This window comes from Hemiscyllium ocellatum, chromosome 1, assembly GCF_020745735.1.
Source record: "Hemiscyllium ocellatum isolate sHemOce1 chromosome 1, sHemOce1.pat.X.cur, whole genome shotgun sequence".
NCBI classification, from domain to species: domain Eukaryota; kingdom Metazoa; phylum Chordata; class Chondrichthyes; order Orectolobiformes; family Hemiscylliidae; genus Hemiscyllium; species Hemiscyllium ocellatum.
In genome coordinates, this window is record NC_083401.1 from 31171395 (window position 1) to 31199251 (window position 27857).

The 27857-nt window shown below is 41.8% G+C and overlaps 1 protein-coding gene and 2 non-coding genes across 3 annotated transcripts in view; all 3 read right to left on the reverse strand.

Moving 5' to 3' along the window:
- The window catches only part of ptcd3 (pentatricopeptide repeat domain 3), a 54432-nt gene that overhangs the window by 6729 nt on the left and 19846 nt on the right, over nucleotides 1–27857 (reverse strand). Inside the window, exons 12-20 of the mRNA XM_060828560.1 lie at nucleotides 21453–21535; nucleotides 19446–19590; nucleotides 17510–17560; nucleotides 15475–15564; nucleotides 13544–13572; nucleotides 10533–10639; nucleotides 2534–2612; nucleotides 469–559; nucleotides 281–366 (exon numbers count right to left, since the gene is read on the reverse strand). Of these exons, the coding sequence (XP_060684543.1) occupies nucleotides 281–366; nucleotides 469–559; nucleotides 2534–2612; nucleotides 10533–10639; nucleotides 13544–13572; nucleotides 15475–15564; nucleotides 17510–17560; nucleotides 19446–19590; nucleotides 21453–21535 (761 nt within the window). The remainder of the gene's footprint in view (nucleotides 1–280; nucleotides 367–468; nucleotides 560–2533; nucleotides 2613–10532; nucleotides 10640–13543; nucleotides 13573–15474; nucleotides 15565–17509; nucleotides 17561–19445; nucleotides 19591–21452; nucleotides 21536–27857) is intronic.
- On the reverse strand, nucleotides 15932–16069 carry LOC132820958 (small nucleolar RNA SNORD94). Its single transcript, XR_009645263.1, has one exon. It is a non-coding gene; the product is annotated as a small nucleolar RNA SNORD94 (small nucleolar RNA).
- On the reverse strand, nucleotides 17803–17940 carry LOC132820953 (small nucleolar RNA SNORD94). Its single transcript, XR_009645262.1, has one exon. It is a non-coding gene; the product is annotated as a small nucleolar RNA SNORD94 (small nucleolar RNA).

Below are 27857 nucleotides of genomic sequence, written 5' to 3' on the forward strand. Positions count from 1 at the left end.
TATTTACGCCTGACTAATGCACCTCTCACTACGGGCAATTTAGCATGACCAATTTACCTGACCTGCACATCTTTGGGTTGTGGGAGGAAACCGGAGCACCTGGAGGAAACCCATGTAGACGGGGAGAATGTGCAAACTCCACACAGGCAGTTGCTTGAGACTGGAATTGAACCCAGGTCCCTGGTGCTGTGAGGCTGCAGTGCTAACCACTGAGACACCGTGCCATCCTTATTTCTTAAAATACAGCTGTTTTTGAATTAAATGGAGGAAGTTTACTGACCTCTGGACTGTGTTTGTCACGACTCATCAGTTCAAGGACCTCCTCCACAAGATCTTGCTTGTTACTGTGACCAAATTGCTTAATGTCTGTGTGAAAGAAGAAAAAAGCCAAAACCTCAGTCTTCACTTTAAGGGTTGTACATTTGATTTTTCTTCATTCCTTCAAACGATCAAACAGGCTGCACTGACCTTTCCAGACATTAGGAACCAGGTGTAACTGGTTTTCCGTGTCCAATGCCTGCAGCAGATCCCTCATTCCTTGCACATTGGGGTAGTAGACCTGTTTTAAAAAAAAAAGCAGAGTATTTTCCTGTATGAAATGTTTCCTGCAGTTCGATTAAAGTTAGCCGAAATATTAAAATAGGTCAGGCAGTCTCACAAAATGGCGAAAGCGAGAACTGCAGATGCTGGAGATCGGAGTCAAGATTAGAGTGGTGCTGGAAAAGCACAGGTCAGGCAGCAGAGGAGCAGTAAGGGCTCCTGCCGGAATGCAGATTTTCCTGCTCCTCTGATGCTGCCTGACCTGTTGTGCTTTTCCAGCACCACTCTCATCCAACTTCACAAAATGTCTATTGTAGGTGCATATGCTCTGCTACAAACTGGAGGCTACACAATCTCCTTAACAAACCATGTACTCAGCCTCCTTTCCCATTTCTCTTCAGACCACACTCTCACTAAGGAACAGAGATAAAACAGGGAATGGAGGTAACATGCTTTCTCTACACATCTCCTTCTGCTTTCTATTCTCTTCTAAGATTTACAAACATGCTTACCCCAGCCAGTCCAGTCCTGTCCAATCAGCCTTTTTTCTGTTAAGAGCACGACAAATAGTGGGGGGGGGGCAGCTGTTGAGCTCCTTGAGCTTGTTTATGGCTAACCTGACAAGCTTTAATGCCACTTTCTTGACTGTGCTCCAGAACACACTCTACCCCAGCATTCTGCAGACTCCCTCTATTTAAACAACACCCTTTTCAAATGCCTCTTGCCAAAGATGACAACCTTGCATTTTCCAATATTACAGAACATCAACCAATTGTTTGCCTATTCAATGCAGGTTGTCCTCAGCTTGGTCAACAAATTTTGACACAGTACAACTGCCCCTTTCATCAAACGTAGATTGCATATAGTTGAACCTTCAGCACATGCACTCCACTACTTACAATTTGCCAACCTTAAATACCTAATTCATCCCATTGCTGTTAATTGCCTATTCATGCCACTATCATATAAACAACCACTCATCTTGTTAAGTGCTTTCATGAAATCCAAATACTTTACATCTGGTTCACCTTTAGAGACTCTTGTTACATCCTCAAAATGTAAATAAATTTGACTAACACCATTTCTGTTTCATAAATGAATGTTTCCTATTGTTTAATAATGGATTCTAGCATTTCTCTAAAGATAGATGCCAGGCTAACTGGTCTATAGTTTCTTGCTATCTGTCATCGCCTTTCTTGAATATGCTTGTTAAAAGTTGGCAGTTTATCAACCTGCTAGAATCTTTCCAGGATCTAGGAAGTTTTGAAGAAGTACAACCACTTCTGTAGCAGCACGATGGCTCGGTGGTTAGCACTGCTGCCTCACAGCGCCAGGGACCCGGGTTCAACTCCAGCCATGGGTGACTGTCTGTGTGGAGTTTGCCCATTCTCCTAGCGTCCGCATGGGTTTCCTCTGGGTGCTCCAGTTTCCTCCCACAACACAAAGATGTGCAGGTTAGGTGAATTGGCCATTCTAAATTGTCCACAATTTTAGATGTATTAGTTTGGGTAAATATAAGGTAGGGGAATGGGTCTGGGTGGATTACTCTTCAGGGGGTCAGTGTAGACTTGCTGGGCTGAAGGGCCGGTTTCCACACTGTAGGGAATCTAATCTGATCATGTAGCCACTTCTTTCAAAAGCCTCTGATGCACATCATCAGGTTCAGGAGAATATCAGCCAAGAGTTCCATCAGTTTTTGAGATACTTTTTCCTCTAGTGGTCCTTATCCTAGCCCACAAGGCTGTGGATTCTCTGTCATTTGGATAAATCTATAGGTGATGAACAATCCTAACAGAAACATTCAACTAAATGTTTCCCCTTCAGATGCTTATTAGTTATGCACATGTACCAAGCATTTCTAAGTTCCGGAATCCATGTCTTACAACATTTTCACTTAATGTTCAGAAGCAAAAGTCAGAACTTAAATTGGTCATCAGTAAGAGTGTTGTTTTAACTATTACAAGGATTGTACAGCATAGCAGGTAAAACATACCGATGGAATGAGGGCTTTATACCACTCGAGAACCACATCATTGCTCTCCATCATGCATAAGATGCTGAAGAATCTCCCACTGAAAATTAAGAATAAACTTAAACAAATATTTATTAGCAACTGTTTGTACTTAACATTATACCAAACACTTCACTGTACATCACAGAGCTCTAAAATAGGTCTCAGACATCTCTGTAGGATTCCTCAGGGGTATCCTGAAACCAAATCATCTTCAGTTGCTTCAGTGACCTTCCTTCCATCATAAGATCAGACGTGTAGATTTTCACCAGTGACTGTACAACATTCAGCACCATTTGCAACTCCTCAGATATTGAAGCAGTCCACATCCAAATGCAGCAAGACTTGGACAATATCCTATCAGCTGACAAGTGGCTAGCAACATTTGTGCCACACAATTGGCAGGGAAAGATGATCTTCAGGAGAGAATCTAACTGTCACCTTTTAGCCAGCTATGGCACTACCAACGTTGAATACTCGACTATCAACATCAGGGTGTGTGTATGCGCACTTGTTTGTAATATTGACCAGAAACTGAAGTGGATTAACAATATAAATGCTGAATGCAGGTTTGTTTGCTGAGCTGGAAGGTTCGTTTTCAGACATTTCATCATACTAGGTAACATCTTCAGTGAACCTATGAATGAAGCTCTAGTGGCGTAGCTCGCTTTCTAGCTGTATTTTTGAGTTTCCTTGGGTTGGTGACGTCATTTCCTGTTTTTTTTCTCTGGGGGTGGTAAACAGGATCCAAATCAATGTACTTGTTGAGTGTGTTTTGGTTGGAATGCAATGCTTCTAGGAATTCCCATGCATGTCTCTGCTTGGCTTGTCTAGGTTGGATGTGTTGTCCTTCCTCAAGCAAGGATGCTAGTGAACCACCAGTGCTTCATTCAGAGGATCACTGAAGATGTTACCGAGTATAGTGACAAAACATCAGAAAACGAACCTTCCAGCTCAGCGAGCAAACCTACATACAGAAACTCAACAGGAGCTATAAATCTTCTCAAACCTTGCTAATATAAATGCTGTAACTACCAAAACAGGTAAGAGGCTACGAATCCTACAGCTGATCACGCACCTCCTGATCGGGTCTACCCACATCAAGTGGATTGCAGTGGTTCAAGGCAGCAGCTCACCACCAACTTGCCAAGTGCAACAACTGATTGGAAATAAATGCTCATGAGTGAAATAAAAATTCTTTTAAAATTCATTCATAGGATGAGTATATTGCTGTGAAGTTACTGCTCATCTCCAGTTGACTGTCAGCTGGCAGTCGTCAGCAACTTTCTTAAAGTAAGGCAAATTGCTGCAATTCATCTCGTGGATGGTAAACACTGTTGCCACTATGCTTCATTGTTGGATCGTGTGAGTGACCGATTAAAGTGATGACAGTTTTGCCAAATCAAGCAACTGATCTGTTATGGTTGGTCTTGGAGCTTGGAAATGTTTATTTTATTAAAAACGGTAGCCACCTAGGCAATTGGGGTATCTAACATATTCTTGTCTCTTTGAGGATCTGAGGAGTCAGATGGTGAGTTACCTGCTCTAATATACCACAGGATTCAAACTGTCCTTTTTGCTACAGTTTTTATGTAGCTTATCCAGTTACATTTCTGCTTATGGTAACCCATGATTGTGGGTAATTCAGCAAAGGAAAATCCATTGAACATCAAGGCAAACACATTAAACATCAAATGAAAAGTCATTTCCTAGCACCATGTTATCAATCTGAAACTGAAATACTGTCCAGTTCTTGCGGTATATTGACATGGACTGTTTTGTTATCAGAGGAGTTGTGAATGGTGCTGAACATCATGCAATCATTAGCAAACCACCTGTGACCTTCCGATGGAGAGAAGGTCATTGATGAAACAGCTGATGATAGTTGGGCCTAGGACACTACCCGGAGGAACTCTTGCAGAGTTGTCCTGGAGCTAAGATGTTTATCCCCTTACAACCTCAGAGGTCAGTCTGTCTCCAACCAGTGAGGCGCCTTTCCCCCGAACTCCACCGGTTTCAGTCTTTCTAGAGCTTCTTGATGCCACATTCCATCAAATATTGTCGCAATGTCACATGCAGTTCCTGTCAGAGTTCAGCTCTCCTGTCCATGTTTGTATCAAGTCAGGAAGTCAATTATTCTGGCAGACCATAAACTGAGTATGTTATTGCTGAAGATATGATGTTTGGATAGCAGTGAGAACAGCATATTCCACTTTGTAAAAACCACTGGGAATTAGACTAGATTAGATCACTTAGAGTGTGGAAACAGGCCCTTCTGCCCAACAAGTCCACACTGACCCTCCGAAGAGCAACCCACCCATTCCCCTACATTTACCCCTTCACCTAACCTGTACATTTTTGGACTGTGGGAGGAAACCAAAGCACCCGGAGGAAATCCACGCAGACACGGGGAGAACGTGCAAACTGCACACAGACAGTTGCCTGAGGTGGGAATTGAACCCGGGTCTCTGGTGCTGTGAGGCAGCAGTGCTAACCTCTGCCACCGTGCCGCTCAGTTAATTTGATGTTCATTGGATATGGATGCCACTGGCTAGGCCAGCATTTATTGCCCATTCCTACTTGCCCAGAAGGCAATTAAGAGTTAGATTAGAGTGGTGTTGGAAAAGCACAGCAGGTCAGGCAGCATCTGAGGAGCAAGAAAATCGACGTTTTGGGCAAAAGCCCTTCATTCCTGATGAAGGGCTCCTGCCTGAAACAACCATTTTCCTGCTCCTCAGATGCTGCCTGACCTGCTGTGCTTTTCCAACACCACTCTAATCTAAACTCTGGTTTCCAGCATCTGCAGTCCTCACTTTTGCCTAGGCAATTAAGAGTTGACTTGTTGGTCTGGAATAACACCAAGTCAGATATAATCCTTGAGACTAAAAGAATCAAAGGGTATGGGGAGAAAGTGGGAACAGGGGACTAAGGTGGATGGTCAGCCTTGATCATATTTAACGGTAGAGCAGGTTTCAAGGCTCACTGCTCCTGTTTTCTACGTATGGCAGATCTTCTTCCCTAAAAGGGACGTTAAGGAACTGGATAGGCTTTCATGACAATTATCAGTGGTCATTTAGACTAATGCTTTTAGACCACTTTCACTTTTTAAAAAGTCCAGAATTTTAGTTAATTCAGACTTCACTATCTGCCACAGTAGGATTTGAACCCATGTCAGTATAACATTAGCCTGGGTCTGGATCACAAGACCAGTCTCATCACAGCTATCACACCTCCATCAACACTGAAAAGCAAAATACCTGTTGATGCTGGAAGTTTCAGATAAAAAAAACAAGAACATACTGACAAGTCTGGCAGCATTGCTGGAGTGATGGAAAAAGTCAACAGTTTGAGCAAACTCTATAAAAGCTCAAGCAGCTACTATATAGAAGTTAAAACATTTTTACATTATGTCTCAAATGTCAATTATAATAGTAGTGGTAATGTCACTGGACTAGTAATTCAGAATGTGAGGCTCATGTTCTGGGGACCAGGGCTCAAATCCCTGTACACCAGATGACGAAATTTGGATTCAATAAATTTCTGGGATAAAAAACTAGTCTAAAAAGGAGACCCTGTAAATCTTAGTCTGTTTCACGGTCTTTCAGGGTTCCAAACAGTCATATTGGACTCTCAGTGTTAATGTGTCATGCTACAAGATCTGTTGGGAGTTTTCCAACACCTTCTGTTTTATGACACATTCTATCATTTTGCTCAGGGCTGAGGCAGTGGTTGGCTGGATTAGATTTGTCCTGCTTTTTATCTTGCTAAGCAACATTCACATCATTTTGTCGGTAGCAGCATTGCAGCTGTACTGGAACAGTTTGACTGCAGGCTCCATTAGATCTGGTGAGACTTGATGCACAAGGACAGGCCATCTCAATGAAACCTTCAGAGTCCAATTTTAAATTGACCATCAAAATTAAATTGGCTTAACGCAGGAAACTTTTCTCTGATATGTGGGCATAGAATGACATGGATTGGTAGCTGAGTATTGAAGGGTACATGACATTTAGGAAGGACAGGGAGCTTAGGAAAAGATGAACAGATGACTCAATTATTCATTATTATAGCATAAGAGAGAAAGGTGATCAAGTTCAGAAAACTGTAGACTATAAAAATCAGAAGGGCAAAGGAAACCAAAATGAGGAGTTCATAAACTGGTTTTAGGATAGTTTCGTAGAACACCATGTTCTGCAGCTGACCACAGAACTGGCTCTGTTAGACCTGCTATTGTGAACCATGATAAGATTAAAAGATCTCAGAAATCTCGTAACTGCACAAAGATGGGTGGCAGGTCAGAAGATTGGCCACAATATATAAAAGGTACAAAGACTGCCTGAAAATTCTCAAGGGAAAATTTAGGGTAAACTAGGAAAAAATATAAAAACAGATAGCAAGAATTTCTAAAGACATTTTAAAAAATTGCAAAAATTGGGTCCTATAGATATTACTTGGGAGAATTATTAATGAGAAAAAGACAGATGAATTGAACAGGAATTATGTAGTCTTTGTAAGACCATGAAATATAGGAACAGAATTAGGCCATTCAGTCCATCAAGTCTGCTCTGATATTCAATCATGGGATTGGGGTTCCTCAAACCCGTACTCTTACCATCTCCCTACAACCCTTGATCCCCAGCCATCAAGAACCAGGGTTTTAAATTCACAATTTCTTGGCCTCCACAGCCCTCTAGCAATGAGCTTCTCAGATTCATTACCCTTTGGATTAAGAAATTCCTCCTCATTCTGAAGGGTTGTCTCTTCGTTGAGGGTATGCCCTCAGATCCTAGTCTCAAACGAGCAGGAACATGCTCTCCACATCCACTCTATCCAGACCTCTCAGTATTCTGTATGTTTAATGCCATTCCTACCTCATCCTTCTAAAATTTCTTGAGTACAGACCCAGAGTCCTCAACTGCTGTTCCTATAAAAAGCCTCCACAGCGGGTTAAATGAGAATGAAAGCTGATTACTGCTACCAACATGATTTTCCCAGTCCACCTACATATTGAAGTCCCTCATGATGACTGGAATTGTGTTTTTCTTGCATGCTTTTTCCATCTCCTGATTTATTTTCTTCCCACACCCTGACTGTTAGGAGGCCTGTACACAACTCTCACCAGAGAGATTTTCCCCATCGCGTTTCCTGAACTCCACTCACACAGATTCTACATCTTCCAAGTCTGTATCACTTTGCGCCATCAATTTTACTTCTTACTAACAAAGCAACCCCGATCTCTGCCCATCTGTCTGTCCTTTCAACAGGACTGTGCATCCTTAGGCATGTAATTCCCAGCTCGGATTCTCTTGGATAAACACTTCATCAGACCAACTGATGGTATAGATGGAAAGAGGTTCTGCTGAGGGAATATGTGTAGCTAGGGAGACTAAATTAAAAAGCAGAACCAAAAGTTAGTAATCTCTGGATCCCTTTCTGAGCCACAGGCAAATTGGCACAGTGTCAACAACCAATTTCAATATGTGTATACAGTCTGCATTCAAATACAATACCCTCAGTCCTGCATTGACTGCCCCCTTCTCATAGTTGTCCCCTTATTTTCTGGGCCTGAAATTAGATTCCCGAGTCTTTCCATACTTTTTGCTCTATTACTTGTGTTGAAAACTTCAATAACTTCTGCTGAGCTTTCCCCCTCAATAACTTTTCCATAATTTTCCATGTAAATGAACCCACCCATGATTTAGTTTAAAGAGGATTGGTGTGGACTTGTTGGGCCAAAGGGCCTCTTTCCATACTGTACGGAATCTAATCTAATCTAATACATCGATAGCCAGAGTTGTACTATTTACCAAGATTCTGGTCCCAGAATAATTCAGGTGGAGCATGTCCCATCAGAACAGCTGTCTCTTTCCCCAATACTGATGCTCACGTCCCATGAATTCAAACTCATTCCTCCCACACCAACCTCTATGTTTACCTCTTTAATGTTGTTGACTCTGCACCAATTTGCTTGTGACTCACAAAGTAACCCAGAGATTACTAACCTTTTGGTTCTGCTTTTTAAATGTTGTCCCTAGCTACGCATATTCCCTCAGCAGAACCTCTTTCCACCTATAATCAATCGGTACTTATATGGACCATGACAACTAGATCGTTCCCCTCCCACTGCAGAGGTGTGTGCACGCATGTGCCTGTGTGGGGATGGAATGTGCCTGATGAGGTAAGGCTGGACCAGGAACGCTGTATCCACTAGAGTTTAGGAAAGCAAGAAGAGAATTCATTAATAAAGCAGACCTTGTGGAGTCTTGACAGTAGATGTAGAAAGGATGTTTCTACTTGAAGAATTGAGGGCAAAGGGCCATAGTTAAAAATAGAATTGTCCATTTAAGACAAAGATAAGGGATTTTTTTTCTGAGTCTTTAGTTTGAGTTCTCTCTCAAAATGGTGGATGCACAGTCTAAATATTTAAGGCAGCAGTAGATCCACTATCAGCATGATCTTATCAAATGAGGGATCAAGTAACCTACTCCCAAGTTTAATGTGTACATCCTCTAGGATTCTAAACTTTGCAAACTGTTTGCACAGTTATATCAGGTAAATTAATAGATCCTTTTACAGCACGTCTAATCTATTTAGGAAAGGGGAGGTGAAAGAATGGTGGCTAAAATCCAGAGAAAAGATTTTAAATCCCATGTGAACTATTTGATAATTTGAATTTAGATTTTTAAAAATTTAATTATTGTAAAAAGCATGAGTCCAACTCATTCACTGCTCTCCTCATGGGGAGAAAAACCTGCCCATTATATTCATTCCTAAATATATATGATATGGCGATGTTGATGTTGGACTAGGATATACAAAGTTAAAAAAAATCACAATACCAGGTCCAACAGGTTTAACTGAAAGCACTAGCTTTCAGAGCACTGCTCCTTCCACCTGACGAAGGAGTGGCACTCCAAAAGCTAGTGCTTCCAATTAAACCTGTTGGACTATAACCTGATGCTGTGTGATTTTTAACTAAATAGGTATGATTGATTTAAACTGGCCTTGAAATAACCTAACTGTTCAGGCATCCCAGCATCTCTCGGAGGAAGTTAGGAATGGTCAAAGGTCACAATTAAGAATAAGCAAAAGATATTTATTGCTGCTGTAATGCAGCACACAGGGAGGAAGTAGTCTTTTGATATTATTGCTGGACTGTTAACACAGAGACCCTGGTAATGTTCTGGAGATTGGAGTTCAAATTCCACAACAGCAAGTGGTCAAATTTGAATTCAATAAAAATAAATTCTGGAAATGTGTCCTAACAATGACCCTGAATCCATTGTCAGAAAAATATCCATCCAGTTCATTACTGTTTTTTAGGGAAGGAAACTGCCATCCTTACCTGGTCTGGCCTACATGTGAGCCCAGACCCATAGCAATATGGTCGACTCTTAACTGCTCTCTGGGCAATTAGGGATGGGCAATAAATGCTGGCCTAGCCAGGGATGCTGTTATCCCATGATTGAATTAAAAAAGAAAAGCACCCAGTCCATCATGACAGAGATGCTCAGGGTTATTTGATGTCCCTTTGAGGAATTCCGTGACATCAGCTTGTTGGCCCATCACTTGCATGTGCTATACGTATTGGATTAACGAATAAAGGGAAAGGTGGCAGCTAGTGCAATGACAGTGAACTAGTAAACTAGGGGCCAGGCTAATGAATTAATGACATGGACTCCAGTCTAATCACATCAACTGGTGGAGTTTCAATTCAAGTAATAAATCTGGAACTTAAAAGTCATGTCAAGTCATGGTCACAATTAAAGTTTTAATCAATTGTAACGAACTGGAAAGATTTCCAATACCCTTCAGGGAAGGAAATGTGACAGCCTTATCTGACCTATAACGCAACTCCAGACCCACAGTATTTGATTCTTACTCCTGCTGCTGAGATGGCTGAGTAAGTCACACAATTCATCAGCAATTAATGGTGGACAATAAAAAGACAAAAGCAAACACAAATGCCAAATGCACTTACTAATAAATACTTTGTTGGTAAGAATCACCCAATAATACCCAGTTGTTTCCAGTTTCAAGTGTCTTGTGCAATCTGTAAGCCAATTCAAGGTCTTTCAAATCTAAACACTGCAAGGGAGGAAGCATGAGGAACTTTAAAATTGTATGACACACTTAGTAATATTTAAATCTATCCCACTAAATGAAAATTCTTTACGTTTGCTTAAAATTAAGGAACTTGACAGGGTGGATCACACAACCATCATTTCATTATTTAATATATTTTCAGATTTTGCACATCTGTATATGTGTCATAGAATCTCACAACACAGAAACAGACCCTTCAGCCCAACTCGTCCATGGCAACCAGGTTTCATAAACCGAGCTAGTCCCAATTTGCCTACATTTGGCCCACATCCTGTTAAACTTTTCCTATCGAAGTATCCTTTAAATATATTAATTGTACTCACGTCTACCACTAACCCAGGCAATTGATTCCATATGTGTAGCACCCTCTGGTAAAAGTTGACCCTCCAGTCCTTTTTAAACCTTTCCCATTTCATCTTAAGTCTATGTCCTCTACCTATGGGGTGGCATGGCTGCTCAGTGGTTAGCACTGCTGCCTCACAGTGCCTGGGTTCGATTTCGCCCTCACGTGACAGTCTGTGTGGTGTTCTCACATTCTGTGTCCATGTGGGATGTCTCTGGGTGCTCTGGTTTCCTCTCAGTCCAAAGGTGTACAAGATAAGTTGATTAGCCACAGGAAATACAGGGTTTCAAGGATACGGTAGCGGGGTGGGATAATCTTCAGAAGGTCATGGTGGACCTAATGGGCTGAATGGTCTGCTTCCACACTGCAGGGATTCTAGTTTGGATTCTGCTATCCTGGGGAAAAGATCTTATTTACTCTATCCATGCTCCTCATGATTTAATAAACCTCTATAAGGACATCCCTTAGCCTACTGTGCTCCAGGGCAAAAAACATCCAGTCTCTCTTAACTCAAACTTTTCAGTCTCATTAAAATCCTTGTAAATCTTTTCTACATCCTTTCCAATTTAATGACATCCTTCCTATAGCAGGGCAAAATAAACTGTATGCAGTACTCCAAACGCTGTCTGCTCATAATCTTGTACAGCCATAGCATGACATCCCAACTCTTGTATTCAATGCTCTGTAGACAAGCTTGCCAAATGCCACCTTCACCATCTCATCTACCTGTAACGCTACTTTCAAGGAACTATATACTCGCACCCCTAGATTCCTCTGTTTGACAATACTCCCCACAGACCTATCATTAATTCTAAGCCCTGCCCCGGTTTGTCTTAACAACTTATTCTCATCATTATCATTCCCTGCACATACACACACAGCCCCATCCTTTTAAACCTTGAATGAGAAACAGAGCCAACTTTTCTCCCTTAGCTAAATCTGTACATCATGACACTAGATGGCAGTGTGTGCCAGTGATCTCCTCCAAGAACGAACTAATTCGTCAATCAAAATTTAATTCATTGTATAATCAGAGTCACATAGCTCGGAAACAGAGCCTTTGGTTCAAATCATCCAAGCCGACCAGGTATCCTAAACTTAAGCAATCCATTTGGCCCATACCCATCTAAGCCTTTTCGGTTCACATACCCAACAGTCTTTTAATTGTTATAATTGTACCCGCGTCCACCACTTCCTCTATACACGGATCACTGTGTGAGAAAGGTTGCCTGTCAGGTCAGTTTTAAATCTTTCTCCCTCACCTTCAACTTTTGATTTCTAGTTTTGTACTCCCCTACTCTTGGAAAGAGACCTTGGCTATTCACCTCATTTCTGCCCTTCATGTTGTTATAAACCTCTAAGGTCACCCCTCAGCCTCATTTCAGGTTTACACAGTCTTTCATTCACTTGCTTCCTTCACTTTAATGCCCAGATGTTTTTCTGTTGAACAGATTGGCTTCCTCAGACTCAAGTAATGATGATTTCCATGGTCCTTTGCTAGCCTCTTCATAGCCTTCTGTACCTCTTCCATTGGTTACAATAATCCCCAGGCTGATAATGCTTTTTCAAGTTATTAAGAGTTGAACTCCAAGACATTTCAACAACCCAATAGGACTCATTTTCCATATTGCGCACAATCTGAGCCAGCTATGAAACCTCATGTCTTCCAGAAGCTATGAAGTGCATTTTAATGACAACCATAAATGTGCACATATGCAGGCAAGCTACTGTGGATTATTTTGGGGTCAATGGGTTTGATGGTTGGTGGGGAAGGGAACAGAAAAGCAAGTTACAAGAGTTGTTGAATGAATGAGAAACTTCAGTTATGAGAATGGATTGAAGTTGGGACTTCTCCTGGGAGAGAACATTTGATAGAGGTTTTCAAAATCATGAGGAGGTGAATAGAGGAGGTAGGGAGAAGCTCAAAAGAAATAAAAAAGAATGAAAGAGCATGGATTAAGAGTGACGTGCAAACAAAGCAAAGGCGATAGGGAAAAAAACTTTGCATTCAGCAAATGTTTAGGGTCTGGAATACACTGCCTTTAATGTGGTGTAGGCAGATTCAAGTGAGGCATTCAAGGGCATATGATGCTTATTTGGGTGGAGATAGCATTCAGGGATAGGGGACAAGGCATTAGATGGTAAAACCAGGAACAATTGGTCTCTTTCTGCAGCGTAACGATACTGTAATTCTAAAAACCTTTCCACTTCCCAAAGCTTCTGAAACTTCATCTCTTCAAATGCTAGTTACATTTAGTTTCAGTTCAGAGGGTTTTAAATTAGTTTGCACAAAGTCAAGAACCATTTGAAAGGTGCAACAGTCAATCACCAGAGCCTGGGAAGGAACTGTTCCAACCTCAATGCCCAATGGCTTTCATCTTCCACTTGGATAGCATCACCATTCCATGGATTTATGAGGGATAGTGGGGTGTTTTATAAAATAACAGTCACACAGGCAGCAGTATGCAACCATTGATACTGACAGAGGAAGTAGAAACAGTTGTTTTATTCATAAATGAGTCAGAAAGTGATGAAATACTTACCAGCCTCATAGCACTGATGAAGAAGTTCACTGTGGGAAAAGGAAACGAGATCAGTTAATACATTATTATTGGTAGTGGTGGCAGTTTAAGTAGAGGGAGGTAAAAATCACATAACACCAGATTATAGAAAACAGATTTATTTGTAAACACTAGCTTTCGGAGTACTGCCTCTTCAAATCAGCAGCCTGACACCAGCACTTCCAAATCATAAGTAGAGGGAGCAATGCTGTTCAGGATCTCAGCACCAAGGGATCTTTCTACACTCATTGGTTTAAATACAGTACTTACTTCATTATTCCAATTTACTGAGGCTCAAATTCACAACCTTCTCATTCACAGATAAGGAGAAAGTGAGAACTGCAAGTGCTGGATATCAGAGTCAAGAGTGTGGTGCTAGAAAAGCACAGGTGGTCAGGCAGCATCCAAGTAGCAGGAGAAATGACATTTTGGGCATAAGCCCTTGATCATTCACAGATAAGCCAAGTAGCTACTTCTGCAGCACTTCTTGTATAATTTACTTTGTATAAATACATCTCAATACAATGACAAGAAGATTATTTTTGACAAACAATAATAATTTTGTGACTATGCCCCAATAGCTTTTCACCTAAAGGCAATGCTATTACAGTTTCTCCTCACCGTTGTCTGCATTACTTTCCTGACCAGTGTTAGTTGCATCTACTTCATTCCATCTCTGCTTCAAATAAGCTATCCTCTGCACTCTCCACCTCCTCCCACTCCCACCCCACCCCCACCCCCACCCCCACCCCCACCCCCCACCACTCCCACCCCCCCCACCCCCCCCCCACCCCCGCCCCAACCCCCACCCCCCCACCCCAACCCTAGTCCTACCCCTTCTTCAAGATCCATGGCAGCAGTTTCCTACCTTTAACCATTACCCCTACAATCGCACATTGCATAACGGCAAGATTCTCATTTCACCTATTATTCACTCTTGCAAACGCCAAGCTTTGAATGTGTCAATGACAAAACCTGAAGTGCTGTGAACAGTGAGGAGGATATAAAATGGACCTCAGAAAGACACAGACCAAATGGCAGATGAAATTTAATGCAGACAATTGTGAAGTATTCCCTCTCGCAAATGGACTATAAGAAGAAACCCTTTCCAATAGAAGGGTAATACAAGAGCAGGAGGGCCTGGCGGTATATGTGCACACAACATTTGAGGACAGGTTGAGAAAATAGTTAAAAGGCATTAGGGACAAATTCAAAACAATAACATTGGGTACAAAAGCAAAGAAGTTATAAAGAATGTGTACAAAACACTGGTTTAGCCTCAACTGGAATGTTCTGGGCACCAAAAGTGTGTGTGCAGAAAAGATTCAAAACAATGGCTTCAAAACTAAGGAATCTCAGTTATGTGCACAGGATGGCAAAGTTTACAGACTGTAGATACCAATGGCTGAGCCACTGATCATTGCCCACCTCTAGTTGTCCTTGAGAAGATTGGCATTGAGCTTTCTTGAACCACCATAGTTTGCTGTAGGCTGACCTACATTGATTTGATGCAATTCATTGAGGCACATAACACAGATGGACCCCACCAAATACGACCAATGCATAAATCCCAGAAAAAGGTATCATAGATTTAAAAAGGATGCAGTAGGTCAACAGCTCCAGATTTTCAAGGCCCATCATTAACAGAGCCGGATTTCATGATAGCGTTTAAAAAACTGGTAAGTGCAGAACAACAAGGAAGACAAAAATCCTCTAAGGTTGACCAAGCAGATGGGTAGCCTGAAACATGTGGCAAACCACACTTCAATCTGTCAGTAATTCAGAAACAAACCAGATGTCAAAATAAAATACTGACAGAAGAATTCAGCAGATGTATGAAGAAAAATAAGAATATTTGAACAATTTTAGTTCAACCACAGTACGTACTACTGTTGCTTATTGTATTCACGTACCATCATCAGGATCCCGGGGCTCAAAATGCTTCTCCTCTATTTCATCAATCACCTCAAAGATGATGTCAGTGTGTGGTCGGGTAACTGCGCCTGGAAGGTAAAAGGGAAATTGTTAACTGGAAGGGGAAGTATGGTCATCATTAGAGCACAATAAAAACACACCACAAAATGTGACATTCCCCAGATCTGCAATGAAAGAACTACAGATGAATTTGCGAAGAAATCTCAGTCTGGAATCAAGAATGTGTTTACACTGCAGATCTGAATGGAATGGTACTGCACAGTATATGGTTCCCATTTATATTTGAGAATAAACATCAGCTCGGATGTCGCAGCAATGATTGGTTTCTCTTTCAAACACCGTTCATGTGGTTTGAGTTATTTTGCTCCCAGTCTGCACGATTGTGAGAAACTGCTAGGATACTTCATGTCTAACATCTTAAAAAAAACAGCAGCAGTGGCTCAGGCATAGGCGACTTTTTATTGTGTAGATGCCGCTTAAAGCCCACCACACGCAGGCTGAAAAGAGAACACCCACACTCAGCTCCCATTATCCAGCTGATGTCTGTACCCCTGCGCCACTCATCATTGCCATGCTGCTCCATGATACACAGTCAATTCATGATTTCTCTAGAAAACAATTCATCTAGTAGAGGATAGTTCCGTAAATTATGAGCAAGATCGGTTCTAGCTCAGTCGTGATTAACAATGACAATCATGTTCATTCTGGGCACTATTTGGGGTGTCAATACATTCTGAGGCTGTCATTATTATTTAGGATGCTAAAAAAGGATCAGTTGCTAATTATTTTTGTTTCATGTGATATAGGTGTTGCTGGCAAGGCCAGTATTTATTATTCATTGGAGATTTGTACCAGATTCACATATACATTGGTATTGGGAACTCTGGACCTGGTCATGGAGATGAACCAGAATCTTAAATTCTGACAAGGCTTTGCATACAAAGGTTATTTCCTCTTCCAGCGAAGAGATTAACTAAAGGCCAAAGACCTAAGACAGCTCCCAAGATTGAGAAGAAACTTACTTTAGGGAATTAAAATTAGAATTAGAATTAGGTTTTTACTGTCACTTGTACTGAAGTACAGGAATACAATGAAAACCAAGTTGCTTTTCTCCAGTGCCATCTTAGATACAAAGGTAACTTGGTTAGGTATAAAAGTAGAAAATAAAGTTAGAAGTTTCAGATTACAGTCCTTCTTAAGTATTTAGCCTTGGTCCTGGATCCGGTTTCCCCCACCCTGACATTGAGACCATTACGGCACAAGTCCCCTCACTGCACTGTCATTGCAGAACCATATTGCCATTCGTCAGCGCCATCTTGCGTCTACTGACAACAACGCAATGTGTCTACGCAGGGCTGATGTTAGCAATGCAGCCACCACTGAAGCTGCTAGGTGCTTTTCCCAGAACATAAGTAAGGCTAAAGTAAAAAGAAAGCAGAGAAAGAAGCAAAAGTAAAAGCAGACTGATCCACATTGGGCTTTGACTCATTGCCACAGATGCCATTTAAGGACATGAAGTAGAAAAATAAAAGAAATGACAAAAAAAAGGAGAACGGACAGAACAAACCTCTTCCATCTGCCAACATCTTGAATGTAATGAGCATGTATGGTACCTGCTACCACAGCGTGAGACAAAGTGAATAGTATCGATGTTAGGCAGGGTTGAGGGGCAAGGGAATAGAGTAACAATAATAGATTTGAATGAGGCAAGATGGGAAGAGGTTTGTGGAGCATTATTAATGTTGACATGAATTTATTAGGCTGAATGGCCTGTTTGTATACAAATTCTCGCTCCAAGGTACCCATGTACCACGAAGATAGCCATGAAGTATACAGCAGACAATCCAGGAGACAAACTTCTCTTTTAGACAAAAAAAATAGGGTGGAACCTCCAGTTGAAAATTGTGATACTAGAAATAGAAACTGCACCAAAAAAACTTTCATCCAGTTTAGCTCTATCTTTTTCAATTCTGCAGGAATTTCAAGTTTTAGATTATATTTGTGTTTACTTACCCTGTTTATAGAATATAGCAAGTAGATGATCGAAGGTAGCCAAACTTGGTTCTAAAATAAGGGAATTTTAAAAGAGAACTTTAAAACGCTTGTGCACTGGTATATGTTTAACATTTAGAAAATATCAGACCAGGTCTGAAGGCCCCCTCTCCCATATACCAAAACCTTCACCTCAATTACAAACAGACAAACCAAGCCACCAGAACAGCTCATAGCGAGTTCAACAGTAATCATTAACAAATTTAGGGTGGCTTTTCTTTTAGTTTAAAATCACACTTAAAACTTGGAAAGCACCAGCTCAGATCTAGGCGACTTTCTCGTGTAGATGCTTCCCAAACAGCTCACCACATGCAAACTGAGAGAGAAAGACCCACACTCAGCTCCCATTATTCAGCTGAGGTCCGTACCCCTGCGCCGATCATCATTGCTGGTAGTCTGATCTGCTTATTCCATAAACACACATCTCAAATAAAAGAAGAAAAATTTACTGGATGGCTACAAAAACTTACATGTTGACATATTAGATCATATTTTCCCCATCCTCAATTCCTACTTGAACCAATATTTATAATACAGCTGTTTTGCTGTCCCTTTATTAGGATGTGGTGGTGACTGTGAGGTCAGCATTTGTTACCCCTCCAACTGCCCATGAACAAGGCCATTTCAGAGGGCAGCCTAGACTCAAGTTACGTTTAGAATAGAGTAGGACATGAATGAACTACTTGTATTTTTATGACAAATGATGATAGTCAGTAATGGTGGCTGTGAAACCAACACTCAATTCCAGTCTTGGTCATTGAATTGAATTTAAAATCTCACCAAGGCATACGCTGGAATTAAGCCATAATGCCACATTTTCCTGCAACATAATTAAACATGTCTACCACTGGTGTTGCTTTAGTACTCAGTTGTATCTCTCCATTTGGATTGTGGGAAACCCACACAGACACAGGGAGAATTTGCAAACTCTACAGACAGTTGCCAGAGGCTAGAACTGAACCCAGGTCCCTAGCGCTGTGAGGCAGCAGTGCTGACCACTGAGCCACCATGCTGCCCCTACGTGTTGATCACCCTAATTGAGTGTACACCCTTGGAGACTGGAAATACTCCTAGTATCCAAAAAGGAAGTTCCAATGATTTATTTCGTGATGCAGCTCAGTTCTTTGCACACATCATTCTGCTCTTGCACATACTACAGTGCACTTTCTTGAAACGTGAAGCGGTCAAGTTTCTGCACTTCATTTTTCATTTCAGAGGTTTTTCCCAAGAAGGTCTTTCCCAGGAAATCAGTTTTAATGTTAACTTATAACTAAACAGCAGTCAGAACGCAGCCTGACCCTGTTAACATCCACACCCACAACAGCATGAAGCTGGGGTTCAAGCCGATTCTCCCTCCCTCCCTCTCTCTCCAGCCTCAGGGTAGTGGGGCCCTGCAATACATTGTGGTGCAATGGTAGTTGAGATAAAGGTACAGACCAGGGATCTTTGAAATTTTTAATATCCGCGTTATGGGTATTTGTGACAAGGCCAGCATTTATTGCTTAACTATAGTTGTGCTCAAGAAAGGAGCATTCGTGTGGTGTACATAGACAATTTGACCCAGAAATAGTCAAGGAACAGTGCTATAGTTCTAAGTTGGGTGCAAGATTTGAAGAGGAGCCTGAAGATGACGTTTCCATGTATTTGCTGCTCTTATCCTTTGGAGTGGTAGAGGTTGTGGGTTTGGAAGCTGCTGTTAAAAGAGCCTTTATGTATTGTTACCAAGTAGTGAGGTCTGAGAATGTGACCTTGTCACTGTGGAGAAATGGTCCTATGGCTAATTGGTCACACAGCAAAGATTGTGTTTTCTTTTTGATAATTATAGTAACATTAGCATAATGAATAAATATGATGTACAATTAGTAACTGGAATATAAAAAAAAGAAAGTGGTCATACCTATATTTAGATATTTCATTTCATTAATTATTTGGATGGAAAGTCCTTTTGCGATTGAACCACACTTTCGGAGACTCTTCAGTGCTGAATTAAAAGTTAACAAGTTTGGCTGCACTTTTTGTTCAGCCATTTGCTTCAGTAGCTCCTGATTTCAAAAGAAATGAAAAAGTTAATGAATGTACATAAATAAGAATCCAGGTGTCATAACAACTTAGGACTTGGAAGGTTCTCAGGAATAACAGAAGCAAAACAAGGGTGATTGTAGATTCAACAGTGACATCTGAAAAGAAAAGAATTGCAGTTTGTGGGAAATGAATGAGAGAGTATGATTAATTTGGATAATACTTTCAAAGAATATTATTACAGATCAAATAGACCTCTCTTATGCTTTTATGACAAGTTCTTGCTTGTGACGCCTTCATCCCAAAACGAGTGAAAGTAAAATACTATCGACACAAAATTGGTTGAGTGATTGGAACCAGTACTGGAATGGTTAATGGATATTTTTCAACCTGGATGAAGGTGTGTAGTGGAGTTCCCCAGGAATCAGTATTCCTGTGTTTCCTGATGCATATTAATGATCTAGACCTTGGGACTCAGGGGTCAATTTCCACATTTACAGCTAATACAAATCTTGGAAGCACTAAACTATGAAGAGAACAGTGCAGAACTCCAAAATGACAGTCAAGTTGGAGTAGGCAGATGGGTGACAGATAAAGTTCAACATGGAAGTGTGAGGCGAGACATTTTAGTAGCAAGATCATGGAGAAACAATACATACAGGGAGCGCAATTCTTAAGGGTGTATAAGAGAAGACGAACCTGTGAATGTGCACAGATCAGAGGCAGCAGGCGAAGTGGAGGGCTACTAATAAAACAGTGTCCTCAGCTTTATTAATGGGTTATAGATTACAAAAGCAAGTACTTTATAAACACGTTCGATCTCAGCTAGAACATACAGTACAATCTGGGTGTCACGCTACAGGAGTGATTTCAACTCACTGAGGACAGTGCAGAAATGGTTTGCAAGATTGGTTCCTCAGATGAGAAATGTCATTTTGAGGATAGATTGGAAGATTGGGTTTATGCTCCTTGAACAGGAGATCTGATCGAAGTTTTCAAAATCTTGAGGTGGCTATACAGGATCGAAAATAAAATGATTCATACTTAAAATAATTTGAAATGTCACACGAGAAAAGACTTTGGCAAGTCAGAGCCAATTAGGTGCTCAAGAGGGAATTTTTTCCTATTCAAATAACCAGAGTGAAAAGGTATGGGGAATGTTGTTTTAAACTGTAAGCTAAAGATTAGGTGAAGTGGTGTTAACAGCTTCTCTTATTTCCTAGGTTGCCTCTTAACTCTGGGGGCATCAGGGATTGGGAACTGAATCACTGGGGCTTCAGGCACTCTGGTATGAATCAGACGCACTCCTTGGTTTCAATTTAGGAAATGTGGGCATCACTGGTTGGGCCAACATTTATTATACATCCCAATTACCCACAAGGTGGCAGTATGAGCTGCTCTCTTCAACTACTAAAGTCTATTTGGCATAGGGTCATCCACAGTGCTGTTAGGGAGAGAATGCGAGGATTTTGACCCAGTAACACTGAAGGAATAAGAATATACTTCTAAGTCAGGATGATGAGTGGCTCAGAGGAGAACTTGCAGGTGGTGGTATTCCCATGTATCTGCTGCCCGTGCCTTTTTAGACAGTCGAGAGTTTGGAAAACGCTGTTGGAGGGGCCTTGGTAAATTTCTGCAATGCAACTTGTAGTTGATACACATTGCTGCTGCAGAGGACTGCTGGAGGGGTGAATGTTTGTTGGTAGGGTGTAAATCAAATGGATTATTTTCTCAGAGTTGGCACTGAATTTGGTTGACAGGCTTTGGGGAGTCAGGTCACATAGTTAGGATTGTTAGCCTTTGGACCGCTGAATCAGCCACAGTTTCAGTCCATCAATAACATTCACCAGCCAAACACAGATCAACAATCTAGATTTCTACTCACCACAATTAAATCCACTTTCTCATTGTACATCTCCTTTAATTCTGGCACTGCTGATATTAGTGCATTAAAAGTATGAACATCCGCTGTAAAATAGATTGTTTATTAATGGATAAATAAATACATACTTGTATTGATATAGTACCTTTAAACATAATAAAACGTCCCAAGGGACCTCTCAGTGGCATTGCTAAAATTTGTGACTGAACCACAAAAGGAGTAAGTCGGGCAGATGGCCAAAACTTTGGTAAAGTGTTTTCAAGGGAATTCCAGAGATTCCAGTCCCAGCAGCCGAAGGCACCAGCGTTAGGTATGTTCCACAGACAGGAAGGGCTGATTGCACACAGAAAATGGTTTCTATGGTGCCATAAAAGTCAGAGTCTTAATTTGACCATGTAGTTCAAGAAGTGGGTCTGACACAGCACAGCAAAATGTTCAGGAATATTGTGTGACTAATGATTAAAAATAAGGAAGGGAGGGGTTCTGAAGGGATTTGGAATCAACAATGAGAATCTAAAAATTGTTTCGACTGGCACTCAACATGCCAGTCAGTTTAGAGGAAATGGGTGAATGGAACGGAGAGAGATTTAGGATGCAGGTAGTTTTGGTTGACTTTAAGTGCGCATGCATTTGGTGGTTAAGGCATGGAGTTTGTTGCAAGGACAAGAAAATGACAATGGGCATTACAACGTTCAGCTGAAGACAACAAAGGTTTGACAAACAACCTGCTACTTTAGAGACAGCGGAGGTGATAATGTTGTCAGTGGTTGGGCAGAGTTGGGTGCCCTCAGTGTAATTATGAAAACAGATGGACTTTCCAATAAGACAATAGAGGGGCAGCATGGTGATGAGAAATAGGATTGAAATAAGCAGGGAATCGCATTGGGATGGGAATGGGAACAGGAACTGAGATAGCAATGTGGGAGCAAGAAGATAAGTCACTGTAGACTAGGATTAGATACACCTGTCTACAATGAGATTGGAACCAGGCTAGTCCAATCCCATCCAGTAGAAAGACAGTGTGAATGCAGTGGGAAAGGCCACTGATTAACCATATCACTGACTGCCTGTGAATTGGAGGATGACATTTACTCAGTCAAGAATCTGACACGGCTCTTCATGAACCTGAAGAGGTTGATTCTCAACTCTCAAACCTATGGGCATATGTGTAGTTAGGCCACACTTGAGAGTATTGCATTCAATTCTAGCTGCCACATTCCAGAAGGATGTAGAAGCTTTGGAGAGGGTGCAGAAGAGATTGATCAGGATGTTTTTGGAATGAGAGGGTATGAGCAATGTGGCGAGGCTAGAAAAACTCGGATTGTTTTGTCTGTAGCAGCAGAGGCTCAGGGGAGACTTGATAGAAGTCTGTAAAATTATGAGATGCATAGATAGGGTTGACGGTCAGAATCTTTTTCCCAGAGTTGAAATGTGTAATAGTCGGGGGTACGCAATGTACAATGAGAGGAGAAAGTTCCCAGGAGATGTGGGGGACACCTTTTTTTGAATATTCAGAGTAGTAAGAGTCTGGAACACACTGCCAGGGATGATGATGGAGGCAAATATGAGAAGAGGAGTTTAGGAAACTTTTAGGTAAGCAGGTGAATTTGCAAGAAATGAAGGGTCTGGACCAAGGTCAGGCAGAAGAATTTAGTTTAATTTGGCATCATGTTTGGCATAACATCATGGGTCAAAGGGCCCCTTCCTGTGCTGTACTTTCTACATTCTACGAACACATGGGACAGGGCATTCAATGAGACAGTGCGTTCAGAAGTGTATGGTTTGCTTTCTTTTCCTGCGTTTCCTGTCACTGGTCTTCATTTTTAGGGCATTGTGACTCAAATCTGGTGAGCTGGTTTCAAGAGAATCCCAAGGAATCTGGAGAATGCAGCAGAAGCAATGTTGCTGGAATTTACTGGTGTTGCCGATACACAATCCAGGTGTCACTGCAGTACGTGACCGTGGTGATGAGAACTGCTCTACACACTAGGATTTCTGTTGACCTGCGTTGGTTTTTGTCAATAAACACTGGCTGCATATTTGTAGAAGATTGAGCTGTTGCAGCTGGTCTAGGATTGGATCTCCATGTCAATTGCGATCTTTTGAAAGAACAGACAAACAAGGTATGGATGTATTCAATACAGAGGAACCTCGATTATCCAGCATTCCATTATCCGAATATTGGATTATCCGGCAAGATTGCAAGATCCCGATGCTTGGCTAAACTATATTATCCGGCATTCAACTACTGGATTTTGATTAACTAAACGAAATACTCCCCTCCCGTGTCCTTTGTATAATCAAGGTTCCTCTGCGAATTCTAGAGTATCTTCGTCAACAATACATGGGTGGTGGAATATTTGAGGAGAAAGTGAGGACTGCAGATGCTGGTGATCAGTGCTGAAAATGTGTTGCTGGAAAAGTGCAGCAGGTCAGGCAGCATCCAAGGAACAGGAGAGTCGACGTTTTGGGCATAAGCCCTTCTTCAGGAATATTTGACTGATCGGGTCTGGTTTGATAAGAGATTAATTTTGGCAAATTCAATACAAGCTAAGTTTCTTGTATTGAGAATTAGAGTGATTGAGTGTAGCTGAAGTACCTGTTGCTGAATGCCAACTGTAGATCATGTAAGTCTATGGTGGTCAGTTCAGAGTTGAAATGAACAATGTAGGTTAAAGAGTTTACCCCCAAGGTACTTAATACTCAGAGCAGAGGGCAGTTGACCTTTGATGGGGTGAATAAATGCTAAGTTGATCGCAAACAGTATGGGGCTATCACAAAGCCTTGCTTGAGACCATCCAGATTTTAAGATGTCTCTTCCAAGTCTCCCACTCAACACAGTTGCAATATCATGAAGCAGCTGCAGGATTGTGAAATTTTTGGAGCACAGTCCAGAGGATTGTGGATGACCGATTCAAACGCTTAGATCAGGTCAACAAGTACATTGACCCGCACAATGTCAAAAGCTGCGAACAGGTCAACAATGGTGGCTTATCTTGGTCAATCACACAAGAAGAAATAGGGGTCTCTGGCAAGAAGTTCTATATGGGTAAGAGGATAGGGACCTTACTACAGGGATTCAAACAAAATTCTAGGAAAGATTTGGGATGTGACAGCATGTTTAAACAGGGAATTTGGAAATGGGTTGGTAGTTTGCAAGGACTAAGGGAGTTACAGGTTGGCATTTTGAGAATGGGGTGGGATTTGAATCATTAGGGACAGAACCCAAGGAGAGCGAACCATTCATAACATTGGTTAACATGTGGATGAGGAGAAATTGGATATTTTAATGCCAATTGCAAGTGCAGGAGAAGTAGGTGCTTGGATAGGACATGAGGGGAAATAGAAGAGCAGCCAGAGGAAGTTTCAAAAATAAAGAAAAAGGGGTGAAGTTGGATGTTACAGATAAGGGGTGCATGTTTCCAGAGGACTGTCTGCTTGTCTGCCAACCAGCCCTCACCAAGTGGCTGGTGAAGAATAAGGATTTTAAAGGATAAAAAATGCCAGTGGAGCAGAGGGGACAGCCTGAGGTGTAGCAAAAGGTAATGCAAATTTAACTTCATTTCAACAGCATTCAAAGAAATATATCATTCTCATGTCGTAATTTCTTTTCATTATTACTCACTCCTAACTTATTTTACCATGGGACAGATCAGAAATCAAACAGTTTTAATGAGTGCAGCCTCCCAAACTGTTCTATGTTAAATAAAAGCAGACATTTGTTCTATTATTTTCAACAATTCTACATTATAGCAACGTTAAAGTCAACCAAGCAGGATTTTAAATAATTACTCAAAGTTTGCTTCCAGCTAACATGAGGAAGCAAAGTTACACGCCCAGTTTTATAACAGTGAATGATCACAGACCATTAAGACCACAGAGATAGGAGCAGAATTAGGCCATTTGGCACTGCTCGATCACATTTCTCAACCCCATTCTCCTGCTTCTCCCTAACAGTTGATCCTCTTCCCAATCTACCTGTCTTAAGTATGCTCAATCACCGTTTGCCGCAGAAGGTGGGAAGTTGATTTCCACCTGAAATTAAGCCTTGTAAACAAATTCTTCTTCATCTCAGTATTAAAGGATCATCCCAAACCCTCTGACATCGTCTCCTCAGGTCCTATGGTGGAGAGATTTTCTCCACATCCACTCTATTCAGGCCTCCCAATATTCTGTAAGTTTCAGTGAGATCTCCTCATCCTCTAAACTCCGTCAAGGACAGATCTTTTGAGACAATGTCCTCAACTGCTCCTCAGCTGACAAGGTCTGTTTCGGTGGGACCATTCTTCTAAACCTTCTCTGGATGCCCTCTAATGACAGCATTTCCTTCCTTAGGTATGGAGCCCAAAACCTCTTACCATATTGCCAACAAGATTTTTTTTTAATGCAGCCTCAGTAGTACATCTCTGCTCTTGTATTCTAGCCCTCTTAAAATAATTATCAACTTTGCATGTGCTTCCTAACTGCCAACTGAATCTGCATGTTAAGCTAAGACAGTCATGAGAATCCCTACAGTGCAGGAAGAGGCCATTCAGCCCGTTGAATTTACACAAACCATCCTAATAGAATCCTACACAGACCCATCCTATCCCTATGGCTCTGCATTTACTATGGCTAATCCACTTTACCCTATAGTAACCAGAGATGGGTAGGCAATTTAGCACTGTAAATCCACCTAACCTGCACATCTTTGGACTGTGGTAGACAACGGGAGCACCCAAGAAAAATCCATGCACACACAGGGAGAACGTGTAAACTCCACTCAGACAGAAGGTTGGAACTGAACTGAGTCCCTGGTGCTGTGAGGCAGTACTAACCACGCTGCCACGAGTCATGAACCAGGATTCTCAAGTCCCTTTGTGCTTCAGACTTCAGAAATAGTCCACACCTCTATTCTTCCTAGCAAAGTGCATGACCTCACACATTTGCCCATTATATTCCATCTATCACTCCTTTATCCACACCTAACCAGTCCAAGTCCTTCTGCTTCCTCAACACTACCTGTCCCTCCACTATCTTTGCATCATTTACAACCAGATCCTTAATGTATAATGTGACAAGTTGTGGTTCTAACACTGACATCTGCAGAACTCCAAGTCATCAGCTGCAATCCTGAAAAAGACCCCTTTACCTCCACGCTCTTTTCTGTCTGTCAGCCAATTCTCTACCCATGACAGCACAGTACTCCTGTCATATATAAATCAGATCAGATTACCTACAGTGTGGAAACAGGCTCTTCGGCCCATCCAGTCTGCACCAACCCTCGGAAGAGTAACCCACCCAGACCCATTTCCCTCTGACTAAAGCACCTAACACTATGGGCAATTTAACATGGCCAATTCATCTGACCTGCACATCTTTGGACTGCGGGAGGAAACCGGAGCATCTGGAGGAAACCCATGCAGACATGAGGAGAATGTGCAAGCTCCACACAGACGGTCGCTCTCGGGTGGAATTGAACCTGGGACCTTAGCACTGCTGCCTCACAGCGCTAATGACTGTGCCACCGTGCTGCCCTGATTAGTGGAGTCCTATGTCAAAGAGCTTCCAGAAATCCAAATAGATTGTATCCACTGGCTCCCCTTTGTCTAATTTGGTCATGACCTCAAAGAAAGGTATGTATTTGCGGAATACAGGGTTAACGGTAGGGTTCTTAGTCAGGTGGAGGAACAGAGGGATCTTGGGGTCCATGTACATAGATCTTTGAAAGTTGCCACTCAGGTGGGTAGAGCTTGTAAGAAGGCCTATGGTGTATTAGCGTTCATTAGCAGAGGGATTGAATTCAAGAGTCGTGAAGTGATGGTGCAGCTGTACAGGACTTTGGTTAGGCCACATTTGGAGTACTGTGTGCAGTTCTGGTCGCCTCACTTTAGGAAAGATGTGGAAGCTTTGGAGAGGGTGCAGAGAAGATTTACCAGGATGTTGCCTGGAATGGCGAATAGGTCGTACGAGGACAGGTTGAGAGTTCTCGGCCTTTTCTCGTTGGAACGGCGAAGGATGAGGGGTGACTTGATAGAGGTTTATAAGATGATCAGAGGAATAGATAGAGTAGACAGTCAGAAACTTTTTCCCCGGGTACAACAGAGTGTTACAAGGGGACATAAATTTAAGGTGAAGGGTGGATGGTATAGGGGAGATGTCAGGGGTGGGCTCTTTACCCAGAGAGTGGTGTGGGCATGGAATGCGCTGCCCGTGGGAGTGGTAGAGTCAGAATCATTGGCGACCTTTAAGCGGCAATTGGATAGGTACATGGATGGGTGCTTAATCTAGGATAGATGTTCGGCACAACATCGTGGGCCGAAGGGCCTGTTCTGTGCTGTATTGTTCTTTGTTCTATGGGTCAAACACAGGCAGGTGGGACTAATTTAGTTTGGCATTAAAGGTCAGCATGGACTGATTGAACTGAAG